General features: G+C 50.1%; 1 protein-coding gene across 1 annotated transcript; it reads left to right on the top strand.

Moving 5' to 3' along the window:
• Positions 1-5,644: 5,644 nt before the first annotated feature.
• Positions 5,645-14,980, top strand: NATD1 (N-acetyltransferase domain containing 1). Its single transcript, XM_080923341.1, has 3 exons — positions 5,645-5,778; positions 11,353-11,471; positions 11,898-14,980. The coding sequence occupies exons 1-3, from the start codon at positions 5,682-5,684 to the stop codon at positions 12,012-12,014; spliced, it is 333 nt and encodes a 110-aa protein (XP_080779467.1). The 5' UTR covers positions 5,645-5,681; the 3' UTR covers positions 12,015-14,980.
• The last annotated feature ends 1,252 nt before the right edge of the window (positions 14,981-16,232 follow it).

The following is a 16,232-nucleotide window of genomic DNA, read 5'->3' as shown; positions in this document are numbered from 1 at the left end:
CACAGGAGTGAAGAACAGTCACGAGGGCAAGTTGCATGTGGTGGACACAAAAGGGCAACCCAAGAATGATGCTGTTTTTGAGGAAACTGAGGTCATGAGACTCTTGTCTTGATTCCTTAGAGTTTTCTCACAGGCACTCAGAAATCTCTTCACACTGCTCTGTTATTAGATGGTGTTCCAACGGGGACCCAAAGCTTTCTTCTGCCTTCCACAAATATCAGGCATAAACATGGTATACAGACATATGTGCAGGCAAAACATTCATACACAAAAAATAATAATAAATCTTTTTTAAAATATCTGACTTTGCAACTCTGTTGGCAGTTTTCTGCCAGCCTAACACAAGACCTGAGACAATAAACACAGAGAAGAGGTTTGGTTTGGGCCACATCCTTGGAGACTCTCCTTTGGGGCCGGGGACAGTATATTGTGATGATACAAGTCACTGGCCTCGTAGCCACAAAGTAAAAGAAGGCAAGAGGGGTCCAGGGCTTCACAACCCTCTTCAAGAGTACACCCCGGTGACTTACCCTCTTTTAATCGGCCCTACCTCTTAAAGGTTCACCAACGCCAGTAATGCCAAACTATTGACTGACTTTCAACATGTGGGGTTTGAAGGGAATACCTTTGATCTAAACTATAACAATGACCTCATTAAAATGGTATTGCAAATATTTTGGACTGGGAATGGTGGTATGGAGACCTGTAACTCCCAGAACTCAGGAGAATGAGGCAGGAATTTGAAGCCAACCAGACAGAGTAAAAAACCCTGTTTCAAAAAAAAAAAAAAAAAAAAAAAAAGCTACAATAAGAAATAAAACAAACAAACAAAAATATTTTAAAGAATGAATCTGGTTTCCTGGATAGTAAAAAAAAAATATTTATATATATATATTGTTAAGTAGGAAAAAGGAAGTGTTCATGCCTATGGTCTGAACATGCAGGGGCTGAGATAGGGTTGCAAGTTTAAAGCTGGCCTGGGTTTTATAGATGACAGTTTTTGAAAAAAATTACTGTATTTGTGACAAGTCTCTGTGCGAATTCTTGTGGGCACCTCTCCTGATGGAACTCCAGCTCCCTTATAGGAGTGAGTGAGGGAACCCACATCAAGCCAAGTGACCTGTACAAGGTGAGTGGTGTCTCCAGCTTGTTTGGTTTCCAAGGTCAGGTCTGTCTGTCTCCCTGGGGTTGTGTTCTCTGGTACTATTATCAAACTTGATGGGGGAGGACTCAAACCTGTGTCCGAAGTCAGATCTGGCCACTCACCCTCAATAACACAACTAAAAGAGCCAGATTAAAAGTAGAAATCAGGGGCTGCAGAGGTGGCTCAGAGGTTAAGAGCACCAACTGCTCTTCCAGAGGTCCTGAGTTCAATTCCCAGCAACCACATGGTGGCTCACAACCATATGTAATGAGATCCAATGCCCTCTTCTGGTGTGCCTAAAGACAGCCACAGTGTACTCATATACATAAAATAAATAAATCTTTAAAAAAATAAAGGAGAAACTAGAAAAGAACCTTTTCAGGGGCTCTGCCAGAGTCATACAGATACAGCTGAGCATGCTTGCAGCTAATCATTGGACTGAACACGGGGACCCCAAAGAAGGTGCTAAAGAAAGGACTGAAGGAGCTGAAAGGGGTTGCAACCTCATGGGAAGAACAACATTATCAACCAACCAAACACCAACACTGAGCACACATTGAGAGACCCACGGCTCCAGTTGCATATGTAGCAGAAGACAGCAGTGTCTGGCATCAATGTGACAAGAGGACTTTGGTCCAGTGAGGGGACTGTTTTCCCAATGTAGGGGAATGCCAAGGCACTGAGGTTTAGAGGGTGATTAGGAGTGAATGCACCTTCGTGGAAACAAGGGGAGGGGAAAATGAGGTGGGGGAAGGGAATAACATTTCAAATGTAAATACAGAGTATCTAATTTTAAAAAAGATGTATTCAGTGTGGCACAGTGAGTCCCAGCAAGCCTTCAAGCCTTGAAGTCTTAGTGAGCTCAAAGTTTAAATTGAGGACCAAGGATAAGCACATCCAAGCAGTGCCAGACAAGGTGTGGTCCTGCTTTCTGCTCTCTATGGGCCCATCACTGTCTGAGCTTCAGACTTATCCTGCAGTGTCTGACAGCTTGTTTCAACCTTCTGTCAGATGAAGAGACACAATGTCTTTAGAATAGCTTCATTTCTTCCCAGGATGGTTACAGTAGCACAGCAAAGAGTCCAAGTGTCCACAATGTTCAGATAACTCCACGGAGACCTCCTAGTCATGGGGACTTGGGGGCAGAGCTTAGGACCTGGAACAACAATCATGTTGTCACCGTCATTGGGACCAGTGCAGGGTCCCTAATCCCTGTTTACTTCTGGCCCACTCTTGTATAGTTGGCCCAGGAATACTTAACATCACTTCCCAGATCTTTAGCAGTGAAGAGACTGGGTGCTGTGCGGCCCAGTGAACCAGTCAACTGCAAGGGGGAGGGGGTCAGAATGGGGAGAGAGGGAGCAAAAGGCCACAAGCTGTAAGGTTCCTGACACTATGGCAAAGGTTAAAAACACAGGGATCAAAAACTGGTCAGGTGGGTGGAGGAGGGGTTGAAAGAAGCATCAGATGGGCAGTGTTTTAGATGGAGGACTGGTGGTAGTTCAGCAGCTTGTGGAATGCTTGCTCAAAAGCACTCTCTCTGTATATATGATCCTTTACTATTTTATATACCTATGTGCTTGAAACTATACATAAATCCCGCAGAGGGCTCTCCAACACTCCCCTGAACCCTGAACTTCCTCACCCTGTGTGAGAGGCCTTTGCCTGGCTTACCCTGTGGCAGTCAGTGCTCTTTAACTTAATCCAGCTTTAGCTCTTCTCTCCCCTCTTCCTCTCCCAACCAACTCACTCACCCTGTCCTTTAGTTCTTTCGAGGGTCGTCCTTAAAAAGACTCCATCTCAGCTGAAGCTGACATGGCCACCCTGTCTGAAGCCAGATTGTCTCCGGGAACACATGGCCCCAGAGGCAGCTGGATCTGGGAGCATTAACTCCATCCGACTTCTCCATCCTTTACGTGCATTCCTGTGGAGCAATGCCACAGACACAGGGAGCATCATCTGCTTTGCTCATTTGTGTCCCCACAACAGTGCCTGCTCCACAGGAGATGCTCTCGGTACAAAGTCAGTGGATTCAGGAGCATCCAAATAAGTCACATCCACTCACTGGCCCATCCTCTGGTCCTTGTGAGACTTAAGCAGGCACATCCATGGGGAAGCTTCCAGCACAGAGTCACTCAGTGACTCCAGCAAATGTTTCCATTGCTCACACTGTTCTTTTGTTTTCCAGAAGGGACTTTATGTATGTGGTTTGGGTGGTCAGGGTTTCTTATAGCTCAAGCTGAGGATGTGGCTGAGAAATGTCTTGAGCCCCTACCTTCACCTCTGAAGTCCTAGGAATACAGACCAGCAAGATCCCTGGCTTCCAGACAGGATTTCTGTAGGGCTTACAGACCCAAGCAAGGAAGGAGACAGACATAAGCAGAGAAGAAAAGAGTCAAAGAAAAGACTCTGGATTGTGCTTGGCCAGTGGTTCTCAACCTTCCTAAGGCTTCGACCCTTAATAAAGCTCCTCATGTTCAGGTGACCCCCCCACACACACATAAAATTTTCATTGCTACTTCATAACAGTAATTACATTACTGTTATTACTCGTAATGCAAATATCCATTTTCCAGTGGTCTTAGGCAACCATTGTGAAAGGGTGATTGGAGAGTAACCCATAGGTTGAGAACTGCAGTGCTGGGCCCTATAGAGGCTTACCAGTCCAGACCCTACCCTGGTCCAGACTGGCTGGTCAGATGCCATGTCTGTAGGCACAAATGCACAGGAACTTCCCCAGGAAGTGCAGCTTGGGCAGTCATGCAAAAGCCCAGTAGCCGGCAGACGAGTGACCTGTTCAGACACTGTCCAGGAACATATTTTAACCATCTCCACTTACATTCTTTGGAAATGAAGTCACCTGAGACTCACAGGTTTTATCTTCCCAGTTCACGGTTGCCTCCAGCCCTGACTCAGCCAAGCTCACAGCCCTCTCTGATTGGTGGGTCCCTTTCAGTCACTTTGCATATAATGACCCGCCTCCACCTCCTTCTGTTTACAAATGCAGCGACAGCAACACACACACACCTGTTAGGAAAAGGAAATTATTTGCTCAGAAAAGGTTCTCTCAACAGTATGTCTGACCCCCTCACCAAGCAATAAAAATAATTGGGAGAAGTCAAATAAAAAATGTGTGGGCAAAAAAAAAAAAAAAAACAACCAGAGGAAAGTGTTCATTAAATAGATATGTAAATGACCAGGCAGCCTGGGAAAAGGTTCAAGAGCCAGTCACTGCCTCTAATGACAAAATGCCCACTGCAGCTTTCAGAACTATCTGTAGCAATGCAAGGTTGTATACTTGGAAAAGGATCTTGCAGTTTTTTCACAAAACTAAACATACACCGGCTATAAAACAGTAGTATATTCCTGGTAGCTGCCCTAGGGAAATGCTTGGCCAGAGGACATTTACAGCATGCTACTCATAGTAGCTCCGACCCAAGACAACACAACAACCCATTAACACGTGATGGAAAACTAGTACATGCTCACTGGAAAAACCTCTGACACAGTGATAAACATGATAGCAACAGCAACATGGCTGATGACAGGTGGAAGAAGGAACTAGATACTTCTGTCTATGTAGTTCTATTTGATAGGATGTTCTTAGGAAAAGTCGTTTAGTCAATAGTGCTAAAAGTCAGGGAGCGTAGCTGTCAAAAGGAAGAGATCAATTGGAAGGAAGCCCACAGAGATCTCCATTTAGTTGTAAAATGCTTCCTGGTTGGTCTGTCCCGGGCTCCCCTCCTCCCCCCGCCCTCACCCCCACACAAAACACACATTTTGTACAGGTTTGAACTTACAGCCTTCAAGCATTCCATAAGGTACACTCAAACTTTCTGTAGGTCTGTGTGCTGGTCTCATAGATATGGAGATCAAATTTTGCACCTTAATTAACAATGTGATTCTCTGAACATTAACGGTGGGCAGGTTTTCCAAATACTACGCTTCTAAGGGAAACCTGGTTCCTGGGTAGCTAGCTCTCTAGGGACCTCACATTTCTGCCTTTCTTTAGGAGGGTTGGCTTTTCACTCAGTCCCAAATATGCCTGGGGGTAATTTCTCAATATTAGCTATAGCTGCCCCGAGTGGATGGGCTGCATAGTACCAGCCCGCACGGTTCCAGCGTGAGTAGATATTCCTGTGAACGCCTTGCATCAGTAAAAGGGGTCTGACGTTTATCTATGCCTCAGGCTTGTAGTGAGGCCAATGCCTAATATTCGACGGCTGTCGCGGAGAAGATCAGAACTGCCCCACAAGTCACTGCGTGTTTTTCAGATGGATCCGTTGTGGGTCCTAATGATCATTCTGGGCATTCGGGAAGACAATCAGCGTCTTTGATGGGCCAGCATGTCATTGTTGAGGCCGCGAGCGAAACCCGCAGCGCGGTCTCTTTAAGAGACGCCAGGAATGTATCCAAACAGACGGAGCGCGCAGTGCACGTGACTTACAGCTGATTTCCGGCCCCGCCCCCTTCTCCGGCCCGCGCCGCCGAAGAGTCAGTTCCCTGCGGCCCGCGGTCTCCAGTCTCGGTGCGCGCGATGGCGCACGCTACCCCGCCGAGCGCGCTGGAGCAGGGCGGCCCCATCCGCGTGGAGCACGACCGCCAACGCCGCCAGTTCTCCGTGCGCCTCAACGGTACCGCGCTGTCTTTGTTTGCGCGCGCGCGGGCGGGACGGGGCGGGACCTGCGGGCGGACGGATCCCGGGGCGGGAGGGCTCCCGAACCCCGACTGGCACCGCCGGAGTGCGCCCGCCCCGGCAGCCCGCACCTGCTAGCGCAGCGGGCCTCCGGCATTGCGGACAGAGAGCTGACACCCTGGATCCCAGAGAGCAGGTCCCTGGTGGCCTGCCACCCCCCAACCCCCCGGGTGTTCAGTTGCTTCCTGCTGCCCTGGAGGAGCCTGCGCGGGCCTGGGGCATAACCCAGGGAATGTGTGGCCTGGAGGAGGAGGCGGGTAGGTGGTTCTGAGACTTTGGCCAACTTGTCTAGTCGATGTGTGCCTCGTTCTCCCGAAATCTGCATCGGGGATAGCTATAGTGCACACCGCTTTGGATGAGATGCAGTGGCAGTAAAGGTTCAGAATGACACATTTGGTGCACAGCAAGTGCTGATAAACAGGTAAATAGCTACTTTTCAAACCAGATAGAGAGGTCAAGGCCTCGTCTTCTGTAGCGTTTGTACTAGCAGACCAACACTCCTTTCATTGATCCTAAGGACTGGAAAAAGACTGTGGGATATGGGACCTTGAGCTCTCTGTAGCCCACTCCTCCCAGCTGGGCCCTCTGGGGACATCAGAGACCTGCCTTAGCCACTGCGCTTATTTTGATTGCAGGAATGCACTTGTTTGATGTTGGCTAGTAGGTTGTTTGTAAGCAGCCGATCCAGACTTCTTGAATCAACCTTTTGTGACCTGCACTTGGTGACAAGCAGAGGAGGCCTCCTCTCCCATTTGTGCCACCTAACCGCCGTGAGGGCAGCTGTTACTTCCTGTGTTGTGACATACCACCCCACTTCCAGATGAGTAAACTGAGGCTGAGACTGCAGGAAGTATGACCTGCCCAGCCTTAACAAGCGCGTTGTCATACATATGGTAGCTCAGCTGACATCTACATTTGGCCCGGATCACTTGAGAGGCCTTATCTGAGGTCTTTTTTTTTTTTTTTTTTTTTTTTTTTTTTCAGATCCTCTTTTCTGAAGTTTTCTTAGTCCCAAGGAGGCTCTGTTTCTCCAGGTGACTGTGGAGGCACATCAGATCCACAAAGAGAAAGGCAGACCCCTTGGGCTACTTCTTTCTTTCTCTTCCAAATGGGTCCAGTCAAAAGGACAGTACCCTGAGAGCTAGCTGTGAACAGACCATATTCTTTTTTTTTTTTTTAAAGATTTATTCATTTTCTATACATAAGTACACATTATTCAGACACATCAGAAAAGGGCATCAGATCTCATTGCAGATGGTTGTGAGCCACTATGTGGTTGCCAGGACTTGAACTCAGGACCTCTGGAAGAGCAGTCAGTGCTCCTAACCTCTGAGCCATCTCTCCAGCCCAACAGACCATATTCTTAAACTTACCGGTCTGCAACCTGCTGCCCTGTTGATAGGGAGACAGAGTGTCTAGAGGTAGGCAACCTCTCCTTGGCTCATCCTGCACAACCTGGGCCAATAATTTACTGACTACCTGCTATTTACCAGCAGTCTTCTGAGTGCCCAGGACTTGTGGGGCTGGCAGTCTAAAGAGGGAGATGGGTCTCCGATGAATTACGTAATCTCATAAAACAAAGGCCTTGGGAGACGTGAAGCTGGGCAGAAGGAAGGGTGTACTGGGGCAGAGCTGCTGTTTGGCATCAGGTTCCAAGCAGGTGGTATTTAAGTAAAGACCTGAGAGAGACGAGAAACAGCTATCGCTGGGAAGAAAGGCACCGAGTGAAAGAAACAGTTGAGAGCAAAGGCCCTGTGGTACCCATTGTGTTTCCGAGCGGCCAGGAGTGGTGCAGGCATAAAAGAGTGTGACAGGTAGGGTGTGCTAAGAGATCAAGGGGGCAAGTAATGGAGGACCTGGAAATGTGGCTTTGACCCTCAACATTGTGGGCTCCTGAAAATGCCTTAGAAAGAGGACAGGTGCCATGGTTCAGGAGCCCCAAGACTGGGCTGATGTGGAACATACTGTGGGGCGTGACAGTGAGGAACTTCGTACTACACAAGTCCAAGCAGTGTGAGCGGTGGTAGGAAGAAATGTCTAAGTACTGAACAGGTGTGACAGGGATGTATTTAAAGATTTGTTTTTCTTTTATTTGTGTGTGTGTGTATACATGTACAGACAACATGCATTCCAGTGCCTGTACAGGTCAGATGGGAGCATCAGATGGGGCAGCTGGATGGAGTCAGAAGCAGGTGTGAGCTGTCAGAAATGAGTGCTAGGAACTGAAGTGGGGTCCTCTTAACTGCAGAGCTAGATCTCCAGGCTCTGGGACTGCTACTTATTGCAAGAAGGCTCACTCCAATCCCTCCCAGGCTTCTCTGTACCCCCAAGTAGCAAGACAGAACTGGAACTGAGCCCAGCTGGTTCCTCCAGTTCCTGGATGTCTAGCACTGTCCCCCAATATGCTTGTGTAGGTCTGGGGTACTCAGAGTCTAACCTAGATTGCCACTAATCCAGGGGCAGTGACTACTCACTGGTATAGCACAGGTGTTGCGGGGATGGGGGTTCGTTATAGCTGGCAGTGCCACATGTGCATTCTGTCCTGTGGTAGACAGGGGAAGAAGCATCTGAGGGAAAACAGAAGGTGGTGTCCAACTGGAAAGCCCTGGGTATAGATGTGGCAAGTGACAAGATCAGCCAGGGGCTAATCAGACTCTTAGTGGCTGCAGTTGGGTTGTGGCTGGAACCTGCTGGCTTTATCTGAAAGCAAGCCCATGGGCCTCTGTAGGCCTAAGCAAATACCCGCTGTGGGACTTGGCTGGTCTCTGGGGATCCCACCAAAGTCACAGGGGCTGTCCGAGGCCTTGGGGGTGCCCAATGCCATTGGTTCACCTCCAGTCTCAGCAGGCATCTGGTAGGAAGAAGCAGGTTTTTGAGAGAGATTTCCTTGGGTGTCTACCCTGGATGGGGTTATGGGGACAGGTGGTTGACTGGTCCTGACAATTAGACACCAAAGGCCTGGGCAGAGAATCACTGTGCAATCCCAGGGTTGCCTATGAGCTAAGTGGGCTCCGTGGGATTGAGAGCAAGAAGAGACTGAAGACATTAGCAAGTTTGCAAGAGCTCAGCACCCCACCCCACAGCCTTAGGATTTCCATCACCTGGTTCCCTGCACTGCCTGATTTACTAGAGCCAGCAACTCTGATTTCCTTGCTGTTCTGGGCTTCTGAGGATTCTGTTTCTTCTGCTCTTACCACTGGGACTCCTCACACCAAAGTGTCCTGGTCCCTCCTTCAGGTCTCTTGCACAAGAACCAGATGTTCTCTTTATAGTGACATCTCTCACCCCTGCTCCATGCCCCTTCTCTGCTCTCTGTGCCATCACCTGAGACTCCCGTCACTGTGTCTCCCTGACTAAAATGCTAAGGAGTGCTGCATCAGTTCTGTTGAATAGAACCAGACCTGTGTCCCATGTCTTGCAGCTACAGGGGGTGGCTGTGGAGGCTACAGCTGGGCCTTGGCCAGGAAATGAGCACAGCCCCAGAATAAATCAGTCTAAGGAGGGAGTTTCAGCACAGGGGAAGGCCATGACCTTTGTAGATCTGGCTGAGATGACATTCTAGGTCTGGATTTGGGAAGAAGAGGGCATAGTAGTTCTATGAAACAAAGCACTCTGGCTAACTGTGCTGAGGCATGGCCATAATTGCAGCACTCTGGGGTCTAGACCAGCTTGGGATACATAGTGAGACCCTGTCTCAGAAGAAGAAAAGGAGCCAAGACACATAGCTTGGAGAATGGCAGGTCTGGGTTGCATGACTTGGGGCTACCTATGGAAATGACATGAGTCATAGTCTGCCTCCTGGAATTTTCAGGAGACTTACACTGAGGGCAGAACCCTCAAAGGTTCCTGTAATGTGTGTGGAACGTGATTCTCCACTGAGCCTGTCATTCCCCTGTGACAATACCTGGTATGGGCAGGGGACCCATGCAGCATTTAGGAGCTGATTCTTTGGCAGGTGAATGAAGTTAAAATTTGTGAAGTGTACCTTGCTTTTGAGAAAGTAGATTATCTAGCCCAGCAATGGTGGCAGACACCTTTGATCCTAGCACTCCAGAGGCAGAGACAAGCAGATCTCTGTGAGTTCAAGGTTAGCCTGGTCTGTGGAATGAGTTCCAGGACAGGCAGGGCTACACAGAGAAACCCTGTCTGGAGAAAAAAAATAAAAAGAAAGAAAAAGAAAGAAAGTGGAGCATTCAGGCCCAGCTCTAGTAAGTTCTAGGCCAGCCTTGGCTCCCTGAGACCCTGTCTATTAAAGATAGGCAGCCAGACAGCTATGTTTTATCCTACTGCTATGGAACCCCGTGATCCCATCTGGCTTCGGGGCCTCTCCTGCCAAGCCTGCACTTGTTCTCCCTCTGCTCTTCCCTTAACTGTGCCCTTTCCAGCCAGAGTGCTTTGTCCTGGAGCCCTCTGGCAACCGCTGCCATACAGTTCTCCCTCCCCCTGCCGGCTTGAACATTTCTTTCCTACCCGGGCAGTCCCTTCAGATAAAAAATGTTAGGTTTGCCATTGGCTTCTTTTTCTCATAGGGCACACCCCAACTACCAGCAAGTCCTCCAAAGGGGGACCCCCTTAGAACAGTTCACCTCCTCTTCCCACTGGGACTAAGGCAGCTGGACTCTTCTGCAGTAGAATGCTGATGCCGCAGGAGGATTCTAATCCTCTGCTGAGGACATAGGTCATGATGGCTGAGAAGACACAACACTTACCATGTCCCTTCCCCCTCCCTTGGTCCACTCTAGCTAGCCACTGAGAACCAAGTACAGGTGAAGGGGATTCGTTTCCCATCCACTGATATGTCCAGACTACTCTCTTTTCCTGTTTCTCTTAGCCATGAGGGCAGATCTGTGTCCCTTGCTGTGTGCCCAGCACCTCAAAAGTGTTTGCGACTCAATAAATATTGGATGGGTGGGTGGACAGACAGAGAACTACAAATTGTGATTGGAGCAACTTCCCCAGTCACATTTGCCAACAGGATTTTTGGTAGACTGGTGAATTCTCATCCGGACAAGGCTGGGAGGTTGTCTACCCATTTGTTCCTGCTTCCTGTGCCTAGTGGACTCTTGGTTTGGCTTGGGTCTTGGTTAGGGGATTGTCAGGTCTTACGCTCTAACTGATATCACCTCCTGTTTCCACTTTCTCCACTGAAGTCATGGATTTGTTGGGCTCTGTCGTGTCCTGTGTTGGACCTTAGAAAGGGGGTTTAGCTGAGGGGAATGACAGTAGCAAAGACTTGTGGGTAGTTGTGAGTTGTTAGCTCCAGCCTGCTGCAGAGAGTACCCCATTAAACACTACACACGGCCCTCTGTGGAATGCCATCATCTCCCTACTCTGGGCATATGAAAACCGAGGCACAGCTGAGGCACTGGCTAGTAAGCTTTCAGCTCTTACAGCACACTGGCAGTCTGGTTCCAGATATTCTTCACTGCATCCTCCACACCAGGGAGTAATGAAGCACTGAGGACTCCTGGAGTCCACATTTTAGCTGTTTCTCTCTCTCTCTCTGCTCCAGGATGTCATGACCGGGCTGTCCTGCTCTATGAGTATGTGGGCAAACGGATCGTGGACCTGCAACACACAGAGGTCCCAGATGCTTACCGTGGGCGTGGCATTGCCAAGCACCTGGCCAAGGTAGGATGGGCAGCAGACCAGGATGCAGCTATTACCCTCCCCTTACAGACAGGATAGACTGGTGGCTAACTCTTACTTGCTTCTAGACCACAGCATAGCTTCATAGGCCCATCTGGCCAAGAGTTTGAGTTTGCAGGTGACAGTGTGAGCTTTGGATGCTGTTTATGGTGCTCCCAGCCTCTCTGTGGGCCACTGTTCTGAGCATAGGGGCCCCACAGCCTGACTCTGCCTTGGGACCAGTTACCAGAGAGGGAGCTCAAGAGGAGCTCAAGATGCTGGCCTAGGCAAAGTGGGAAGGTTAGCCATATAGAGAACCTGGAGCAGTAACAGAGAGAGCTGGTGACTACCAGTCTTGTTGGGCTACAGTGGGCCACAGTCCCCAAGCAAGCTACTCCTCTAACTGCTGTTCTTCCTCTGCTGACCCAGGCCGCCCTGGACTTTGTGGTGGAGGAAGACCTGAAGGCCCACCTCACCTGCTGGTACATCCAGAAATATGTCAAGGAGAACCCTCTGCCACAGTACCTGGAGCGCCTACAGCCATGACCCTGGCCACTGTGTGCAGGAGTGCACCCTGTGGGCCTTCCGTGTGGGCCTCAGCCAGCTCATGTGCTCTCAGGAACCTGTTCCATGGGGACAGGCTCAGAGTTATTTTTGCAAGGACACTTGTCTGCAGCCTTCATCCAGGATTCTGGGGACCAGCTGCTGGCTGTGGATGTGTGAAAATCCAGAGTGGGATGAAGGCCAGGCCAAGCAGCCAAGACCCCCTTCCCACAGAGATCCTCTGGCTCTGCTGAGGTCCTTCTACCAGTTGCACATCCCCTCTGGCTCGGCTACTGGGTCCCTGCTCTGACCAGCAAGAGGGTGACATATAAGAGTCCCTGCTCCCTGCCACCACCTCCTTGTGTCCTTTCTGCAAATGACGAGGGTGTTCCTGGAGCCAAGAAGAACAACAGGAACCCTGTGCGCCAGCTTCCCAAGGTGGAGGTGCCAAGCCTTAGCCACTGCCAGCGCTAACCCTTTCTCTGTCTCAGACTTCCATGCCCTGGCATAGGCAGTGGGGACCGCAGCAGAAGGCAGCCGATACTGGTGTGCAAGAAGGCAGTGGATACAGCTCTGGCCCAGGCCCATCTGTGAGCGTGCACACCAACACGTAAGCACAAGAGACAGGACAGGTGACAGGGGATGTCCTCCTCTTCTTGGTACCCACCCTGTTTGGCTTCTCATGTGGGTTCTGCAAGAAAACAAGGTCCCTGTCAGAGGGTCTGCCTTCCCACGTATTCAGCTGCAGGGGTCAACTCAGCGGCTTAGTGGTGGTCTACTGAGCAGTACCCTCAGCCCTCTCTGGCCTTCAGCTGTACTTGCTAGGGCCTTTCTTGTGGTCACTTTTGAGATGGATGAGATGGTGGTACACAAAATCCATTTGGTATCTTTTCTTGTACTCCTGACTTCTGGCCATCTCCCCACTGCAGCTTAGGCTACTCCAGACATCTGTGCATGGTCACCTTCCCACTCTGCAGGAGTACTCAAGTCTGTACCAGGAAGCCATGCATCCTGGCTGGGAGGTCTTAAGCTTAGAACCTTTGGGCCTCACCTCTGCAGTCATGGGCACGGACCCTTTCGGTCTCCACCCCTAGCATCTCCCTACCTCCTGCACCTCTGGCTCTTACCCCGTTCTTGATGCTCCTTTCCGACCTATCCCGGTGTTCCAGGATAGCCAAGCATTCTCCTCACTACTGCCTCCCTCCTCTGCCACCCCGTTCTGTCTGACAGGGACTCTTTGGGGTCCAGAGAAACCTCTGGGCCTCTAGGAAGACATTGCCGACTGCTCTGACAGTTGTGGCAGTGTGTCCACAATACAGTACTTGAATGAGGGCCCTGAGTCATGTGGACCCAAGAAGAGTGGCTGGGCTTCCTCCGTGGGCTTGTCTCAAGTTCCTGCAGGGTGGCCTGAGCATTCCTCACTGCCTTGGCAGCCTTAAAGTCCCGCTGACCATGCCCCGGAGGCTTCATGGCCTTGCAGTGTAGCAATAACTATATCTCTGCCTCTTCCTCCTGGCCAATACTGCCCAGCTGGGCCACTCTGGTGCTATCCCATCTGCCTCCCCCTGCCCCCAACACCTGTTCCATGTCCTGAATCACTCCAGGAGCCTGTGTTTAGTCACTGGCCATCCTAGACTTCATGTTCCTTCAGTAGGTCTGTACTGTGCTTGGATCTCACCTTGGGGTTTCTTTTCCTTGCCCAGTCTACACAGGCAGTAACTCATGTGCCTTTCCTACTCTGAACCTGCCACCAGTAGTATCTGGGCCAAGGCTGGTCTTGGGACCTGCATCCCTCATTTTTCTGACCTTTGAACACATTGCATGATCCCGTTGGCCACTGACAAAAGACTAAGGCACAGTGAGGTCAGAGGGCCCCAGAGTGAAGAAGTAGGGCAAGATAAGTTGTGTAGGAAGGGGTCCTCCCTGGTGCCAGCCTAATTCTCGATCCTCAGTGTTACCTGCATGGCGGGACAGCACTTCAGGGGAGTCTAGGCTCCAAAGGCAGCCATGACCTGAGGTCTCCCAGCACAACGGTGCCAATTAGCATCAGGATCCCAGCCCATGTCTGGAGAACTTTTCCATCTGTGACCCCAAGCCACATTACCCCTAGAGGCCACACTCCTTGTTGCTGGGCAACAGCTTTAGGGATTCCTAGAGGTCATGGTGCCACACTAGCCTCTGACACGCACACGAGCTGCTCTTTGCCCTGAAGTTGGTCATTTGGGCGTTCCTGACAGAACTATTGGTAAATGCAGGAGCAGTGCAAGTGATCCAAAACAGGAGCACAGGGAATCTGCTCACGCAGCTCCTCCTACACGGCCCCGTCAGGGCCTGAGTAGCTGGTGTACTAAGTGTGAAGCACAGCAGTTTCAGGCTCTTGCGGTCTCACCCCCTCTGTAATTTCATGCAAATTCCAAGAGATACCACTTATTGGGCCTGTCCTGCAGTTGAAGGTACAGGGTCAGATTAAGGGGATCACCAGCCTGCAACCCACACAGCTAGACAGCCCAGGATCTAAAACCAGTCCCTGACCCCTAGATAGTTCCCAGCTTGTGTATTGTGGTCAGATCTGTACTTTGGGAAACAAATGACCTCAGTAATACATAGATGAAATTTCTAGGAATTCCCTTATTCCTTTGAAGGGCTGAGATGGGGCTCTGTCTCGAGTTTCAAGGTACATGGCCAGCGTCTAGAAGTCTGACTTCTGAACAGGAACACTCCCCTGGAGCACCTGGCCACTTAACCTATTGTTCCTCAGATCAGGACTTGGGCTGGTTCGAGTCCTCCCACACGTCCTTTTACTAGTCTCAGGGTCCTGTTTCCAGCTCATTGCCCTAAGTTTTATACACAAACGAGATCCTGTGAGGCTGTGGCTTGAACTTTTAACTGCAACCTCGGGGATCACATTTAGGGGTTTCAGCTGTGTCCTATGGCTTCAAGATATTAAAGATGCTTTTCTGGTTGTCAAAGGTGCTCTCTGGTTTTCTCTTGGTTGACGGTGGTGGTCTGTCTTCAGTGTTGCCGTCAGTCACTATACCCTAATCTAGCTGGGAGACACTGGCCAGAGCCACAGAGCTGGCCATTGGGTTTTTCAGGCTTTGCCTTCAAAGCAAGTGATCACTGTGGTATTTATTAGTCTACTGTGATGTCACAGAAGAACCAGGATGTAAGGTTCTGTAAAGAACAGATTGGTGCCTTTTGATGCATCGTCCATGGCAGACAGCAGAAGAGCAAGGGAGAGTGTCCAGACACCCTGTACGGTAACAGCGCAGTAATGGATAGCCCTAAGGGCTGAGCTAACACTCATGACCTACAAACCTCCTAAGGCCCCACCTTTTGCCTGCACTGCACTGGGGGCTGAGCTTCAGTGCATGACCTTTCTGGTACATGTTGCACTTCATGTGAAGTTTTAGGGCTCCATTTTTCCCAGCATTGGGATCATCCCTGGGTTCCAGCTTGGTAGGGACGGGTCAGCAATCTGGTGTTTACAACTTAGGGCTTTCTAGGAAGTCAGTCCCAGTACCATCCATGTCAGCTGCACAGAAAAATGAAGTCCACTCAAGTATATCAAAGTCCCTCAGGTTACATGAGACTGGAGGGACAGAGTTAACACCATAATCATGTGGCCTCTGAGGGTTCTCCCTGATGAACAAGTTCCAGGAGTATGATACTCTTGTTGACACACACACACACCAAAAAACACACTGAAAATGTACTGGGTAAGGTGGGTTACAGGCCGCAGACCCCTGTGGTGTACAGAGAGCCAGCAGCCCACACAGTCATATTAAGCAGAGGCACATCCTGAGCAGTGGTGCCAGTCTGCAGATGGGTCAAGGCCTGTCGGATAGAGTGCTTTCTCAGCATGCATGAGGTTCTTGGTCCCATCTGCAGCAACCAACCTCATAGAAAACCAGAGAATGGGCCTCAAAGACAGACCCTTAGAGAAGGATCAGTTCATCCACTGTCACTGCTGAGATCCCAGCATCACCAAAGCCCAAACTTTCATGTGGGGAACAATTCATCTTAAGGATCCAGGGAGCACACTTGAACCAGGAAGTATGGCATTAGGTGGAGACCTGATTTGGTAAACTTTTGGATTAGGGAAGGGATGGGATCCACAAGGCCTGACCAAGAGTTTGGGAGATTTGAAGACCCAGCCTCCTGCAGGAGAAACGTGATCATGCCATCCAGTCATGCTGTGGGACAGAGAGGACATTGCAG

The sequence above is a fragment of the Micromys minutus genome, assembly GCF_963924665.1.
Source record: "Micromys minutus genome assembly, chromosome: 10".
Lineage (NCBI taxonomy): Eukaryota > Metazoa > Chordata > Mammalia > Rodentia > Muridae > Micromys > Micromys minutus.
Note: the sequence above shows the minus strand (reverse complement) of the source record. Positions and strands in the feature narration are given on the sequence as shown.